General features: G+C 51.9%; 1 protein-coding gene across 1 annotated transcript in view; it reads left to right on the top strand.

Moving 5' to 3' along the window:
- Positions 1–16,631, top strand: part of Dscaml1 (DS cell adhesion molecule like 1) — a 320,228-nt gene continuing 303,597 nt past the window's right edge. The window contains exon 1 of the mRNA XM_052188455.1: positions 1–177. Coding sequence (XP_052044415.1) covers positions 132–177 — 46 coding nt within the window. The 5' untranslated portion in view covers positions 1–131. The remainder of the gene's footprint in view (positions 178–16,631) is intronic.

Raw genomic sequence — 16,631 nt, 5'->3', positions numbered from 1 at the left:
TGCGCTGGCTGAGGAGCAGAGAGAGCGGGGCGCCGAGTGCGGGCGGCTGGGAGCGCGCTGAGCGGGGGAGAGGCGCTGCCGCACGGCCGGCCACAGGACCACCTCCCCGGAGAATAGGGCCTCTTTATGGCATGTGGCTGGTAACTTTCCTCCTGCTCCTGGACTCTTTACACAAAGGTGAGACCCGCGCCGCCGGCGGCTGGGCGATGGAGGCGGCGGGGGCCGGGATGCGCGCGGCTGGAGCCAAGGTGCGGTGCCCGGTGGGCTCCAGGTGCCCGAGCGCTGGACCCACTCGAGTGCATGGCGCTGGGTGGGCGCGAGAGCTGGGGCGGTTCCACCAGAAGGCTCGGGTGAGAGTCAGCCTGGGACCGCTTGCCAACCCCCCTGCGCCTGCCGTTTAGGGGCGCGCCCGTGGGGGGGGCGGTGGCTAAGGAACCCCTGCTTTTCCTATCGCAGCCCTGCCTCAGTTCTGCCCTGGCCCCCTCCCCCAGCCCCCTGCCAGCTCCTGCGACTTGCTGGAGCTGGGACCCCGGGGTGCCCTGCGAGCCAGGAGGTCCTCGGACCGAGACTTCATCCGGGAGCCCTCGGTCTTTGGGTCCTCGGACCTGGGGAAGATCACTCCTGCCGTAGCTTCGTGCGCCCCTCGACCGCCCTCGACCCCCGCCCTGGCGCAAATGCCGGCGCACCGCATGGCGCTTATCCGCGCCTGGCTGGGTGCAGGGCTGGGGGAGCTAGGGGTCTCGAGGGGTGGGGGTTCCCTCGGACACCAAGTTTGTTCTTCAGACCCAAGTGTCGCCTTCACCTATGTCCCACCCCAGTACCCCAGGCACTGGCTCCGGCTTCTCTGCGTCTCCCTGACCACCTTAGGCAGTGCGCCCCAAGGTGCGAGACTCTCCGCTCCAGCGCTTGGCCTGCTGGACCTGGGGACAAGTGTTCAGACTGGGGGGCGTGTCCCTTTCCCGGGAGAGAAAAGGTTGCTAAGGGTGGGTCCAGGTGTCCGGCATGTCCAGACCTGCTCATGGGGTTCGGTGCACCTGATCTGAGAGGTAGCCGGGATCGAGGGGTTGGCAAAAGGCAAGCATTTTCGATGGTTAACAATCTGGACACCAAATCGGGACTTGGGCAGCGCGGGCAGTTGAGCTTCTAGGCTGTGGTAAAGGACGTGCCCCCGGGCGCGCGCAGATGGCGGGAGGGAGAGGAGGCGGCCGAACTCCGCGCCCTTGCGCTGTAGAGCACAGACGCTCCTCGGCTTTACCTGCTCAACCCTCTTAACTTTTCTCCTCCGCGCCCAGAGGGCAGCTTCTCCTTTCGCCCCCTTTGCCTGGGTTGGCCTGGTCCAACAATAATTCTTACCCTCCTAGGCAATGGAGAAGGACAGTCAAGAGCCCGGGGGAGGGGTCTAGTCCTTTGCTAAAGCCTGGGGATGTCCGGAGTTTGCAACCTGCCAGAGCCCAAGGCAATACCCAGTAGGTTGGAGGAGGAAGCTAACCCTTGTTTGTGCTTATGGCGGGGGTCAGAGCCAGTCTGATGGCCTAGTCCACTGGGATTTTGCCCAGAAGATACGGGTGCTGGGTAGAGGGTGGCCTCAGATGGCGAGCAAAGCATGGACTTTCTCAGGCCCAAGGGGGACACCGGGTAACACACCAAGGCTGGTCTAGCTTGTTTAACTCCTTGGCCCCCTGAGCTCCTGAACTGACCTTTTCCTCCTACCTTAGAGCAACAAGCTTGCCCCCTGCCCCCAGTACACACACACACACACACACACACACACACAGAGAGAGAGAGAGAGACACCAGTTTTCTTTCTTGGGGCTCTTCCTGCTTCCCTCCACCCTGGCAGGCTGGTTTGCCTCACAGCTTTAATTACGTTAATATTAAATATACATAAGGTGAGGAGCGGCTTTCTCTCTCCATAGCTCTCCCTCCAACCCCCATCCCTTTCCCATTTTGTCAGGCAAGAAGCACAGACCGGAGCTGTGGCCACACTCAGTTGCTTTGTCCCTAACCTCGCTCCCAGGAACAGCCCATTTCTCAGTCCCCCGGCCTCCTTCACGAATACCTGCAGGACTGCGCCCACCCCCATCCAGGAGCTCTGCATTAATAAATGAAGGCCCAGTTATTTGATAGGGAAGGAGCAGATGGGGGTGGGGGTGGAGAAAGGCCCAGGAGGCCACAGGGCAACAGCTGGAGGGGCAGAGTCCTCTCCTATTCAGGCAGGAAGTTGTCACTTGTGGGTAGACAGGAGTTACCAGGTATGGCGGCCCTGGGCGGCCTTTGGGTTTGGGGATCCTTGGCTCCCCTGCCATTCGGAGCACCAGTATCTGTGCTGGGCGCCAGGCAGCCTTGCCAGACAGGCCTATCTTTTCCTTGGTGCCTTAATTGGGTCTTAGGTGCCAGGCTGATCCCCAGGGGCCTGTTCTGCTTGGGGTGGCATGGTAGGTGGGTGGTAGAAGTGGCTGGGGGGGGGAGAGACGTAATGTGGGGGAAAGCAAGAAAGATGGGGCGTGGTTTATTTCTCTCCCGTTGCCAGTCACCCCCGCGGCACCAAGGAAAATGTAAATGCGAATGTTCCAGCCTGTTACAGAAAACAATATCCTCTTGCAATAATTTGTACGTCCATCTGTGAGGAGCGGGAGGCGGCAGGCAGAGAGAAGAAAACAGGAGGAGATGGAGCGTCCTCTGGATGGAATTAAGCAGTTACTGGATGTGTTTTAAGCTTCTGTTATTTTCATTCCTCTCAAAATACCTTTTTTTTTTTCCTTGACGAAGCCCGAGCTCAGCCTGTTTCCCCAGAACTAAACCAGGAAGGTGTTTTAATAATCGGTTATCGAGTCTCCAATAACTGCCTTATTATTGCCAAAACAAATCCAGGTCTGGGCAGCCAGATGAACCCCAGTGAGGCTCTCTCTGTTGTTACATCCGGCGTGCCAGCATCTGTGTTGCCCGAATTTGCATTTTTACTGTGTAAAAGAACAAGCTTCCTCGGCACTAAAATTCCTGTTTTCTAAAAGCCAAAATAATGGGTTGCATTGATTTTTTTTCATTTCCCACCCCAACCTCTCGGATGGGGACTCAGGGTTCCTCTCTCTGGAGAAGACCAAATTAAAAGCCTTTGTCAGGCCATTAAGAAAATCTCTAGCATTCGGTTCGGTGTCTAATTAAAAAGGGGGGGGGGACTTACTGGGGGCCATGTTTTTAAAATCTCGAAGTGGCGAGAACAACTTAGTGGGGGTTAGGCGAAGGACCAGTGAGTGTCTGGGAGGAGGAGGGTGGGCAGAGGGGCCCTGGCTGCTAGGGTAAGATGAAGGAAAAGGCAAATGCCATGATGCCCAGCAAGCCTTTCTGCCGCCTCATTTTCCTGGGCATCAATGCCAGCTGCCTTAATACATTTCTGCTGCAGAATGAGGAGCTCAATTAGACACAAAAAGCTAGTAAGCAGTTGACCCAACGGCGGTACTGAAGTTGAGCAGAGGCTGAGCACTGGCCAGAGCCGCTGTTTTTCTTACAGAGAGGGAAGAGGTGGGCACACCAACAGTCAGCTTTGGTCTGCTGATGGTTTGCTCAAGAAGCAGGTAGGCGAGAGGTCCCTAAACACAGGACGAGGATGTGCTTAGAGCATGTCACAGGCATGGAGCCTTTGGCAGGGGGCAGAATCCCTCCACATCGTTAGGAATGCTATCCTTGTGATTGGTTTGGTTCCCTGCCTTGGCTGGTGATCTATGACTTTATTTGTTCAGAGTGCTCTAGCGGGGTGACCAGGCTTGAGGCTGGAGGTTCTCTCTTCCCCTAAGTTCTTAGAGGAAAGGTTTCTTAGAGGGCAATTTGAAGTAGTTACAAGGAAGGATCCCCTAGTTTACTGATGTGCTTTCCTAGCCCCTAACCTAGTACATTGATTGGAACCAGGGTACCAGAATACGGTGAACTGCATGCAGCAGAGATGGCAGGAGGCCAGGAACCTAAGAGCAGGCTCCAGATTTGCATATAATTTGCATGCTTATTTGCATGCTCACCTAGCCAGGCCAAGAGCCTGGCTAGCCCTGTGAGTATCCTAATCCTAGCTTCAGTAGGAGTTAAGCAGTAGCTTTCTCCTTGTATGGAACGGATTGGACAGGAGTGGGAGAGAAAGGCCTGGTAACTTCCATACAGTTTCCAAGTTTTAGGCCTACACACACTTAGCACTGTCAGAGCAGCCTGGCAGCTCTCCCCTCCTGTATCCAAGACAGAGAGTAGCTCTGGCTGATTAGGATAGGCTGGGTGACAATGGGCAGAGATAACCTGAGGCAGAGCAAATAGAGAGTATAGTTGTTCCTCTGGTGCCTCAGGATTCCAGTTATAGGAACCTACCTAGGGGCAGTGCTAGCCATCTGGGAATGGAGCATTGGAACGGTGGGAGCTGGGTGCTTCGGGTTGTGGTTATGCATGAAGAAGCGTTGGTGGATGGGATGGGAGTATTAGGGAAGGCAAGGTGCCGCCTTGTCCTCCAGCCTTGGGAAGGGTGTCAGTCACTGAGGCTTCTTCTTTTACTGTAATTAAGGCAGTTTGGGCCCACAGAAGGTTCTCTGGGGGGCTTGGGAAGACAGGCAGGCTGTATAGCTCTCGAGTAATGCTTGAAGGGCAGGCACTTAGGAGAGCAGTCTGATTACTCTTGGCCAGTCAGCTGGCATATCTGTGGTGGGAGCATGGCCTAGGGATGGCCTTGCCTGTTTGTCTGGGTCCCTGAGCAAATCTCACCTGGTTCCGAGGTCTGGAATGTGCCTCTGCATGCTTGCTGGTCCAGAAAGGTCCTGGTCCCCCTGAGCCCAGAGGGTCTATGCTCCAAAGGGACGACGCTATGTGGAGCTCTAAAGGGTCAGGTGGGGTCTCGGAGGGTGCGGAATGAGAGGGACAGAGTCAATCTAGTGGTTTTGTCTGTGTCATATATAGGAGTGTGTGTGTGTGTGTGTGTGTGTGTGTGTGTGTACTGGTCAATGGTGGAAATTTGGGGCCAAATTAAGCTCTTTGTATACATCCTGGCTCTGCATTTACTGGGCGTGAGATGTAGTGGGGAATCTCTGAGTCTCCCTTCCTCTCTCTGTGTAGTGAGACTAAGGAAGATAAAGTATATATTGTAGCCAGAACAGAGCTGGTACTCAATAAACATTAGGCCCCTCTGCTTCCTACATTGCCCCAGCCTTCATCCTCCTGCCTTGACCTTAAAATAGATTTGGAAATCCCATCTCTCTCGGGCAGTTGTATTTGCCTGCCACATTCCCAGGAAGGCTAATGGCCTTCATCCTTATGACAATAAGAAAGACCAAATGAGGACTGGGGACATGAGTTCCTTCCATCTACCACCTTGCAGGGTAGCCTTTGGGATTCTGTTTCCACAAGACAGCTGCAGCCAAGTGGACACCTGGGTGTCCTTGGGGAGAGAGCACCGCCCTCTCCCTACTCCTCATAGCTAGTGGCAGCAGTTGGAGAGGGTAGAGGGGGGGAACTAGCCTTTGAGGGAAGCCAGGGCTGGTTTCTTGTCTGCAGTGAAAGCTGGGAATGCTCAGTCTGTCTTTGCCATGCTGGGTGTAGTAAAAGCAAGAAACATGGATCTAATTCAGTGCAGAGTGTGTGCAAGTGCTCCTCATAGGATGAGCCTTCCAAGTGTCTCTGGATATGTCATTTCCTGCTGGGGTGAGCCTCTCTGCAGTCTAGGTAGTCCACTGTGGAGAGGCTACCCTGACCTTTGGAATCCTGATCACCCCTTACTCTATGACTCAATCTGCTATTCAGAAGGAGCATATGACACAGAGGTCAGGGGATGCCTGTAGCAGACTGTAGCCTATGGGAATCTGTAAATAGGAGGAGCAGTTGTTGTGAGTACATCAATCCACGTGCCCCGTTGGACAGATGTTTGTCCAGGGCTGCTGTGGCATGGGCAGCATTAGCCTCAGGTACCAGTCCAGCTGCTACTCCTTTCCTCTGTTCAGCACCCCTGCACCCTCCCCCATGTGCTTGGCCCACATGAAGCTGCTCTGACAGTTTCCAAGGTCACCATCTTCATTAAGAACAGTTATTCAAATGCTAGTTGCATATTCATGAAACTGATTTTTTCCAGAGATGTGTGTGCGTGCATGCATGCACGCACGCATATACACATGCATGGTTGGAGAGAACGTTCTCTGTGGGCCTAGAAAACAAGGCTTGGCTTGCCTGTCACAGGCAAGTTGAGATGCTTCTGCCCTATAATCCATAAGATGGGTAGAATGACTGGTGTCCCAGCTGTCCCATGTGGCAGATATTACTGCCTGTGTGCAAGAATAAGGGTTGTGAAATCCAATACTGTGCCACAGTGCTTGCACATAAAAGGAAGCTACATACAAGCACATACACATTTGAAAACCACAGCAAAGCAGTTTCTGCCCTATAAATGTTATGCTAAAATTTAAGGTATAATTACTATCATGTCATCATAAGTGATGAAGAAGGCCTCACAGCTGTTTGTGCCTGTCTCCTTTCATGCCTCCACTCCCCACTTACGGCTAATTTCCCTAGTTTAGTTTTCTGTCACTGTCGAGACAACCAGCATGGACTGCAGTGCCTGCGGCAGCCATCTTTCTGAACTCCCCCTGTTCCCATGTTTGTGTGGTAGGAACAAGCCCACGTCTGCTTCTCTGCCCCCTCTCTCCTAGATAAAGTAGATATGCTTTCACCCTAGCTAAAGCCCCCAGGAGTGGCTGTCCCTCTAGAGAAGCCACAGATTTTTGTGAGAGTCCCACTGCGGTCATCTTAGCGAAGGCCGATGAACTCGCTGCAGCCTGTGGGAATCCTGCTGAGTCAAGGGTCATGGATACCCTGGTTTCAGTGTGGCTTGCCTAGAGCCAGGGGTGGTGGGGAGCAGGGGTTGAGGAGGTAGGGAGCCAGCTTTGGGAACAGGAGAAGAATTCACATGTCATGACCAGTGGTCTCTCAAAGTTGGAAGATGCCTTGAGGGACATGGAGTGAGTCTCCCAGCCAGACTTGGTCCCTCTGAAGCTACCCTGCTGGGTTCCCTTCCTCTTCTATGTCCAGCAGCAGGGAACAGTTGTCTTAAAGCTACGGCTCTGTGCATTTTAGAACCTAGCCTAGATCTTGTGCTCTCATCTTGGCTCCCATTTCAGAGCACAAATCAAGACAAAGTCCTCTTCCCACTTGTCACCCATCGGCCACTTATGAACGGACATCTGTCCCATCTGAGATCAGTCCTACAGTTGTAGGGCCTCCCTAGTTTCTCTGAGGCTTCATCAGGGGACAGTATGCTCTTTCACGATGCTCCCGTGTACCTGAGTTGCCAGAAGAGACAGAACAGAAAAAACACTGGAGCCAGCACTGACCCCACCCCCACCCCATCCCAGTCCAAGCACTGGCTAGCTATGTCCTTGGGGGTAAGTGACTCCACTTCTCTAGGCTTTGTGAATGGACGAGATTGGAGAAAATAATCTCTTAAGTCCCTCAAGCGCTAACAATCTAAATCTGGGATTCTCTGGGGACAACTGGGTTGTCTGAGCTGACTCCCTAGAAAGAACTTTCTGGCCATAAGGGGCCTTCCTCTGACAGGCCTTGTCTAGAGAGGGCTGGAAGATTAAAGAGTCTGTCCAACTGTCAGCTGTTACTCATAACTCCTCCTGGAGCCGGTGGTTCAGGGGCCTTGGAGGCTGAAGGATAGATGCATCTTCACTGGGTCTCAAAGCTCTTTGCTGGCTGGGTAGGAGTGCATTGTATGGAGAATACTAAAACTGCCCTTGATCTCTTGCTCTCTCTCTTACCCTCTTCTCTCTCTGTCTCCCTCTCTCCCCATTCCTCTCCCCCTCTCTCCATGTGCTCATGGTGGCCTCTCTCTCTCTCTCTCTCTCTCCTTCCCCTCCCTCCCCCTTCTCTCTCTGTCCCTTTCTCTGTCTCTGTTCCCTCAATTCCCCTCCCCATGCCCTAAATAAACTCTATTCCACACTAAAAACAATTACTAAAACCTCAAACCAAACCCACCCTGTTTCTGCTGGGAATGAGGAAGAACCTGAAGAGTCATTCTCAATGAGCTTTGGCAGGACGGCCATTTGGGTGACTAGAGCTGACCGTAGTCTGAATGACCAGAGTAGGGAGTTGCTGGCATTGGGGTGAAAGAGAAATAAGGCATCCAATACCCGCGGTGGCCCCAGGTAATGCAGAACTGCCCTGCTTCCCATCTACTACGGTATCAGACTCTTCTGTATGCATGCCCTTGGCGGCAGTCTGAGTGTAGTCTAGTCTAGTGTGGCTGTGGGATATGAATGTGGGCATTGGGTTTGAAATGTGGCTATGCATGAGAAAGTGGGAGGTCAGGAAAGGACCAATCTCCTTATCCATAAAATGGGGTGTTCTACAAAATGGAATTTTGAGCAATGGCTGGATTCAAGGCTCAGCATAAGAAGGAGATGAGTAACGTTGTAAGAAAAGAAAAGGTTCTTCATTTGTAGTTGTCTGGCACTAAAAAGATGCTAAAAAATGCAAAAATGCAAAACCCCAAACCACAAAACCAAAACCAAAAAAAAAAAAAAAAAAAAGAAAAAAAGTAAAAGAAAAACCCAACAACAAAAAATAAAACAAATAAAAAACAAACCAAAACAAAAATCAGTGGCCACGATAGTGTGGTAACCTAGGTGTATCCTGGCTAGTTTGTTTGTTTGTTTTTGTTGTTGTTGTTTTATTTTGGTCAACAGAAGTTGGAGTTATCTGGGAACAAAGGAACCTCAATTGAAAAAAAAAAGTCTCCATCAGACTGGCATATGGGATACTTTTTTAAATTAATGACTGATGTGGGAGGGCCCAGGTCACTGTGAGCAGTGCCTTTCTGGGCAGGACATACCGGGTTGGATAAAGATCCAAGCTGAGCCAGCCAAGGGAAGCAAGCCGGTAAGCAGCATTCCTCTGTGCTCTCCGCTTCTGCTCCCAATCCCAGGTTCTTATCTCAATGCCCTGCCCTATGTCCCTCAGGGACACATGAGTAAACCAAGAAACCCTTTCCTCCCCAAGCTACTTTGGCCCTAGCGTCTCTGCAACAGAAAGCAGATTAGACACCAGGTGTGCCCAGATATGAGGAAAACCAAGGAGAGGTTTTCTCTTTGGTCCCTGTGGCTTCATCTTGCCCAGTGACAACACAAAGTCACCTTCCCAGTTACCTGGGAAGCACTCTGGTGCCGTCTGGGAGACTCTCCTACTCCTCCCCAGAGCCCAGCCATACACTCTCTGCACAGTGTAAATGAACCACAGAAGGGTTTTCTGGTGTCTAGCTCCTCCTCTGGGGCTTGGCATGTACTGGTAGCTGAACAGAGACCCTGTGATTGCTCCCCATCTGGGCCCCGGTTTATCCAGCTGGGGCTTGAGAACAATCAGCCTGATGCTACATAATCTGTCTGTCTCACCTGTAAACCTTTGTGTGAAAATGCATAGTTGTAATCAACCTTGCAAAAGAGTCTATGTGACCTCTCCAGCCCTCCTGCCTCAGGGGCTCCAATGGGAGGCAGTTGGGGGTGGGGGCACCAGGAGGTGTGGACAGCCGTGGGGCTACCATGGTAATGCTTGTTCGCTGATCACGCTATACTTCTTTTATTAACTCCATTGTCAAATTCAGTTAATACACTTGGTGGGAAGGCTTGTCAGCAAGCCCAAGACAACTACGTTGCTGATATGGGAAACACGAAGTCCAGTATGATACACCTACTTTCCCCACCGATTGCTACTCTTGAGTGAGGACGGAAGACACTAGCTTCTAAAATAGCATTTCCGGTCTTATGACAGGCATGGGTGACTGTTGTCTAAGGCTCTACATCTTTAACAAGCTCCCAGGTGACTCTTATACATATTCATGTCTGCACACTGCTGTTTTAAGTTATTCTTTATCACCAGTCATCATCCTAGGTGCTCAGTAAATATTTATTGCGTAAGGAGTCAGTCTATCTCACAAGTACTTCCTGCTTCTTCGCTCCTATGACAAAATACTCAGAACCACGGCCCCAAATACTTGAGTGGTGCGGGACACTGACTCTCTCCAGTAACTGTCCTTGAGGTAGAGAAGATGGTGGTCACCCCTGTTTTATAGAAACGAAGGCACAGAGAGGTGAGGTTGTCTTGCCTGGGATTGCACACGTTGCTTGTAGCTGATGAAGGAGGGACTCGAACCCAGGGAATGTGGCTCTGACCCGCTGTGTAAGCACCTGCTCCTGTGCTCAGGAGATGGAGTGATGGTCACTGTCCTTAGGAATTCGCAGCACTCCATAGCCAAAGGGTCCTCCTACCCCTTCCATCCGGCCTCTCTTCTGGTTCTTTTCCCTTGCCACCCTCTCTACCCCCACATCCTGGGCCTGGGCAAGTACTCTTTAGAACTCTGGGTGGGTGTTTCATGTGCCCAGTGCTGGCACAGAGGAGCAACTCCATGCAAAGTCTAGTCAATGAAAGGGGCAAACATTGTAAAGGAAGAGCACTAAATGACTCACTGCCCTGTGGAGGCGGCGAGGTGTTGACATTTCAGTCCTCTCTGGTTGTCACTTCTGATGATTGGGGATGGTGACATGGGGTAATTCACCGTGCATCCCAGAAGGATGCCGGGAGTGCTTTAGACTGCAACCAGACACTTCCTCACCCCTCTCCAGGCAGGTGGATGGGAGACCCGTGGGTGTCGTGGGTGTCGCCTGTGTCAGGTTTCCTTTGCCATACTAATCCCCCATGTGATGCCCAGACGAGCCAGCCACGGGTGAGCTAGTTGGAAGACAGGACGGATCCCCAGGTTCTAGCTGCGACCCTGGGGGCAGCCAGATGCCCCGGGGGCGATTTCTGGTTTAAAAATATTGCCATGCTATTTCTACACTTCTAATCTCCTAGCGATTTGGAGCCTGTTTTTATGAAACACAGTGCTGGGGTGGTGCGCAACGTTACATGGGTAGAGGAGATTAAATGGGTTTAAGTCTGGACGTCTGTCACGTGACAGCCGGACTCATAACGTCCATTTTCTATTAAAAATCCATTTCCTCCTTTGACCAGAAGCAGCTTTGCTGTTGATCTGAGTCTCTCTCTTTATTTATGAAGGATTCCCCCTGCCTTCCCTTGCTCTCTGTAAATTTGCTTGGTTCTGTCTGTAGAGAGAAGAAAGAGCTGGAGAGAGTGACAGAGATTTAAGGGGAAGCTGTGGTCTGCTCTCGTGGGGTCTTCTTCCCAAGTGGGGCTCCTTTGGAGAGAGGGTGAAGGAGAAAGGACATAGGGTCCCAGGCTGGGGACTCAGTACAGGGGCGGGAAACTCAGCTGGCAGCCCTCCCTGCAGCTGGATTCCCTCCTTCCCCCTTTCCCCTTCTTTCCTTTCCTTCCCTCCCTCCCTTCTTCCCTCCGTCCCTTCCCTTCCCTCCCTCCCTTCCTTCCCTCCCTTCCTTCCTTCCTTCCCTCCCTCCCTCCCTTCCTCCCTTCCTTCCTTCTTCCTCCCTCCCTTCTTCCCTCCCTCCTTCCCTCCCTCCCTCCCTCCCTTCCTCCCTTCCTCCTTCCCTCTCTTCCTCCCTTCCTCCCTTCTTTCCTTGCTCCCTCCCTCCTCCCTCCTTTCCTTCCTCCCTCCTTCCCTCCCTCCCTCCCTCCCTTCCTCCCTTCCTCCTTCCCTCTCTTCCTCCCTCCCTCCCTTCCTCCCCCCTCCCTTCCTTCCTCCCTCCTTCTTTCCCTCCCTCCTTCCCTTCCCTCCTCCCTCTCTTCCTTCCTTTTCTCTCCCCATTCCTTCCTTCTGTCTTCCCCCTTCCCTTGCCTTCCTTATTTCTGACTTACCTACCCGCTTCCTTTCTTCCCACCTATCGGATACCCTTGATTCTCTCCCTCTTCTCCGAGACGCCCATTCTTGTCCAGCCTGATCTTCAGCTCTGGCTTGGTCATTCACCCGCCCACCTCAGCCTCCCGAGAAGGCTTGAATCCCATGCACATCGCTGAGGCCTGCTGCTGCCTTCTCTTCCTACCTGTAGAATGTTGTGGTAGGTCGTTTTGGTGAAAAGGACCCCCACTTCTCATGTCTGTGCACATATTAAATAAGAAGGCCACTGAAGCAACTGTGCCCAGTGCCCAGTGCAGCCCTGACTCAGGAAATCAGGAAGTCTTTGTAATAGAAAATGGAAGTTATGGACCTGGCTATCATGTGACTGTTCCCTGCCTGTGAGTCTCCAGAGAGCTGTCCAGCCCTAAACTCTGTCTGGTATCTACTTGAGTAAGAGCAGCATCATTGTCAAAAGTCATTTGGACATCCCTCCTGGTGCCCTTTCCAGTTTGTAGACACCACCTGCACCTACACCTCCCGCTACTGAAGGTTGCAGGCCATTGCACCAGGTCATCCATCCTCCAGCCTGGAGGTCTCCATAGTTACCCCAAACACACCCAACTCAATGACAGTCTTCACTGCTGTCACACTGAGCTTCTTGGGGACGCCTCCCAGGCCAGCCTCCTATTCCCTGCTACCTTCCACCTCTGTGAAAGTCGGCCTGTTGAGTAACAGGTTCTGCCCATCCTGGCTTTTATCTGAAATCTGTACTTAGCATAGCTCCTTCCCAAACTCAGCTCTGTGCCAAGGCTTACCCACTCTCCGGTTCTCCATTTAGGATCTTAGAGGCAGCAGTCTTTGCCCTCTGACGCCTCCCTCCACTTTGCCTGGAATACTCTGGAACACTCAGCTGGTACTATGTGTATCTTTTCTGAAGTGATGAAAGACCTGAGTCAAAGAGGACCTGGGAAGGGCAGGGTAGGGTAAGGAGTCAGCTAAGAGGAAAGGCTTGGGGGTGGCAGGGGTGCACCTGGAGCCTCCAGGAGAGTCTGGACCCATCCACCCTTGTGAGAGGAGCAGAGGCCTTAACTCTCCACATTTGCCCTGCTCAGCAGCCCCGAGAGGCAGGGGAGACACACAGCGTCACCTGATCCATCTCACCCTACTTATTTTGGAGACAAGCACAATGAGACCCAGAGAGGCTAAGTCACTTACCTGATGTCATGCACACAGCAGGTGATGGGAGCCTCCAGAAGACAGACAGGCAGTTCTGTCAGACTGCATTCAAGGCTCTGTGGTGCCTCATCTTCATCCTCCACAGTGTTATCACTGCTCTGTAGATCTCCACAGGAGCTGGAGTAGGAGATGAAGTCCCCTAGAGGCCACGCTATACTCCCTGGGGCCAGAGTGGGGGAGGGGGGGAGAGGGGGAGGGGGGAGGGGAGGACCCTGGGCACCTGCTGCTTCCCTTCTGTACCATTGCTTCCATGTCTATTCACTAGCTGTCCTTGTGCCCAGATTTCCACTTAGCAAGTGGCAGGGAATCCAGATATCTGGTGGCCAGTGCCTCAGTTTCCCCCCATGTATCTGTTCACTCCCTTCTCTCTGAAGATAGGGTGAGGCTAAATTAATGTTTATTTAAGGGCTTCTGCATTTTGAGGTGACAGGTGCCTTGTGATGGTAAAATATGAACCCAACCTAAGTGCAAAATGCTATTGTTTTACACCCGAGGGTGATGTTTCATGATGGCAATGCACTGTCAGGACCGTAAGCAGAAATGAATGGTGTGTCTAATCCTCCCCAGCTCCCCCACGCTCGGAAGACGGCGGCTCGCACCCTGGAGTGGGAGAAATATGAGGCTACTCGCCTTTTGCTATAAATCTGCTGTTTCATCAGCCCTGACAGGTGGCTGGACAATCCCAGTCAATTCATCAATTAAATCTACCCATTTGTAGTTGCTGGGAACCTTGTGTCCTTGGCTCTGGGAAGAGCAGGAGGGCTGCTGTCAGTGTGGTTGATGCTCCTGGTGGGAGCAGAAAGGGCCTGGGGAAGGGCTGTCCTCTGAGGCCTGGGGAGGGCAGGGATAGCTGGTCAGAGGAGGAGACAGGGCTGTGCATTTTGGTGTGGCGGGGATGGGCAAGAGGGCAGGCAGGGCTTCCAAGTCAGGAAATCCAGGTTTTTGTGGTTTGACTCAACTCTAACTTCATTATTCAGTAGAGCAAATAGGTCTAACCTCTGCTTCTGATGGGACAAAGTTGGGTTCCTGTTCTGACTCCAGTCATATTACATAAATTTAAATAAGCCGGGAATAGTCTCAGTCTTATTTTCTTTATCTTTAAGATGGAAATAGTAGTAGTAGTAGTAGTAGTAATACTAATACTAACGCTAATAATAAATTCACTTATGGAGTTAAGATGAAGGACAATAGCTACCTACCACTGATTAAAAAAAATATACATAATGATCTCAGTAGGCCTGACCCTAGTGTGACCCACAGCTGACAGTGAAGTCAGTGACAGCTATTATTATTGTGTAAATACTGTCATCATCAAGGGTTCTGTTCAACTTAAATCACCTCCTCAGACCTTTACATTAAGTACTTGGGAGCCTTCTCCCATAAACCAGGCACTTCCGAGGGTCCTTTCTGTCTGAGAACTTCCTTGGTTTTCCTATGTCTGTCTGTCAGGCACAGTGGAGAGTCAGGTCATACTTTGATGGATTTTGGCTCCCAAGATCCATGAATCTGACATGGTGGAAGTGGCTGAACAATTAGGTCAACTCAGGAAGCACCCAGAAACCCAGAGAGGTGCCCCTGCTCCCTAAATCTAAGGACTACTGGGATGTCCAGAGTCAACCAGGGGTCACTTCCAGGACAGAGAGGAAGGGGGGGGATGGATATGAAGGGAGGGAGGACGGGGGTAGGAGTGGGGAGGGGAGGGGAGAGCAGATGAAAATGGAAGTTGGTGACCTGGTTGCGTTTGAAGAAGGGGAAGGCTCCTCTTTATTCTGTTGATCATATTACAGCCGCACCTTGCCTGCTAAGAAAGCAGCTGCCAGGTTAAACTGCCTGGGTGGGCACCCCTGAGGTCTCACTCACTGGTTGTGTGAGTCTTGAGGAAGTCATTTCCTTCTGGAAGTGCCTCCATTTCCTCCTTTGTAGATTGGGATGATGATGGCCACTCAGTCCTGGGCTGTTGGGAAGACGCCGTGAGGTCACAGAAGCAACATGGCTCCTGGGAGAGCCTCCGCAAGAATGCATTGAACACATCTTGGTCAGGGTGGGGCTCTCAGAAGGGAGAAAACTCGGCCCCACACATGAGAAGTCTTAACTTCTAAAATGGCCTGATCTTGTAACCATGAGGAATATGCTAGCCAGAACAGGCCAGCTACAGAGCTTTTGAGGTCTCTCTCCCCGAACAGAGACACTCAACCATAGACTATTACGGGAGATAGTGTGAGAAGATTGCCAAGTGATGCTGCCCCCCTCCCCATCCAAGCCTTTCAGCTGTTGAGGGTGCAGGGCCTGGTGGGGACAGCAAATGCATTTGCTGCTAAGAGGATGCCCCTGACACTGCAGCCAGAAGCCCACGATGGTTTTTTTTTCCAGCACAGCTGCTAATGGCTTCATCACGGCTTTTTATGAGATGATGTGAATTGCTCTGGCCAATGAGGCTTAATGGCCTTCCTCAACGACCTGCCTGGTATATTCTCCCCAGAGGCTCTGCTCCAAGTTAAGGCAAGAATATTAATACAGTCCGGATGTGGGCTCTCCCCCTCCCCATAAAGTTGTGGAAATTGAGGTCAAGTTAGGTCCCCGCAACCGTTCTTTAAACAAGCAGCAGACAGTTGCTTACTCCTTTATCTTCCTGGTGGAGAGGGACCAGCTTCCAGCAAGAGACTAGAGGGCCAGATTCTCCCTTCCTCTGCGTTGGCCTTCTTAAAGGGCAGGGCCCGGGAAGGAAGAGAGCCTACCCTCCCCATTCCCACAACAGATCAGAAACAGTAGTTTCCAAGGCCTAGGTGGAACAGACAGTGCCCTTCCTGCTAGGTGGTCTGAGGATGTTTCTTTGTGGGACTGGGCTTTGGAACAGTAATATATCAAGAATGAGAGGGCTTTTCTCAGCCTTTCTACACTGTTTACTCCCAGTTGAGAACGGTAGGCACCTGTGATGGAAGAGAAGGGAATTCTGCAGGCAGTTAAGACCAAGGCTGACTCGGATGGCACTCTTGTTCCAGATCCTTATAGGTCATCTGGAAAATGCACTGACTGAAAGGGAACCAGATGAACTTTAGGGATCTAAGGCAGCCTGCAGGGACTCCCACTGCCTTCCATCTCCTGGGCTAGGCCCCCAGATTCTCCACCCGTTCTTCTTGGGCTGTGATTGTGAGAGACCCTTTCTCTGCCATCTGCGGTGGGCTAGGAAGAACACTGGAATGCTACTTAGCAAGGTCTCCCAACTTCTGATCTACAACTCCCTTGTGCTCTTGGACATTCCCCTAAGTCCCTTAAATCCTATCAAAGGGGGCCCCCTGGGTAGTTGTTTTGTTATGCCAACTCGACACAAGTTTTTTGTTTTTGTTTTTGTTTGTTTGTTTGTTTGTTTGTTTTTGAGACAGGGTTTCTTTGTGTAGTCCTGGCTGTCCAGGAACTCACTCTGTAGACCAGGCTGGCCTTGATCTCAGAAATTGGCCTGCCTCTGCCTCCCAAGTGCTGGGATTAAAGGCGTGCACCAACACCGCCTGGCTCGACACAAGTTATAGTTATTCAGGGAGAGTGAACCTCAATTGAGAAGAGGCCCCACTAGCTTGGCCTGTGAGCAAACCTGCAGGGAATTTTCTTAACTATTGATGTCGGGGAGGGCCCAGTTCCCTGTA

This window comes from Apodemus sylvaticus, chromosome 7, assembly GCF_947179515.1.
Source record: "Apodemus sylvaticus chromosome 7, mApoSyl1.1, whole genome shotgun sequence".
Lineage (NCBI taxonomy): Eukaryota > Metazoa > Chordata > Mammalia > Rodentia > Muridae > Apodemus > Apodemus sylvaticus.
This window is presented reverse-complemented; position numbering and strand designations above follow the sequence as displayed.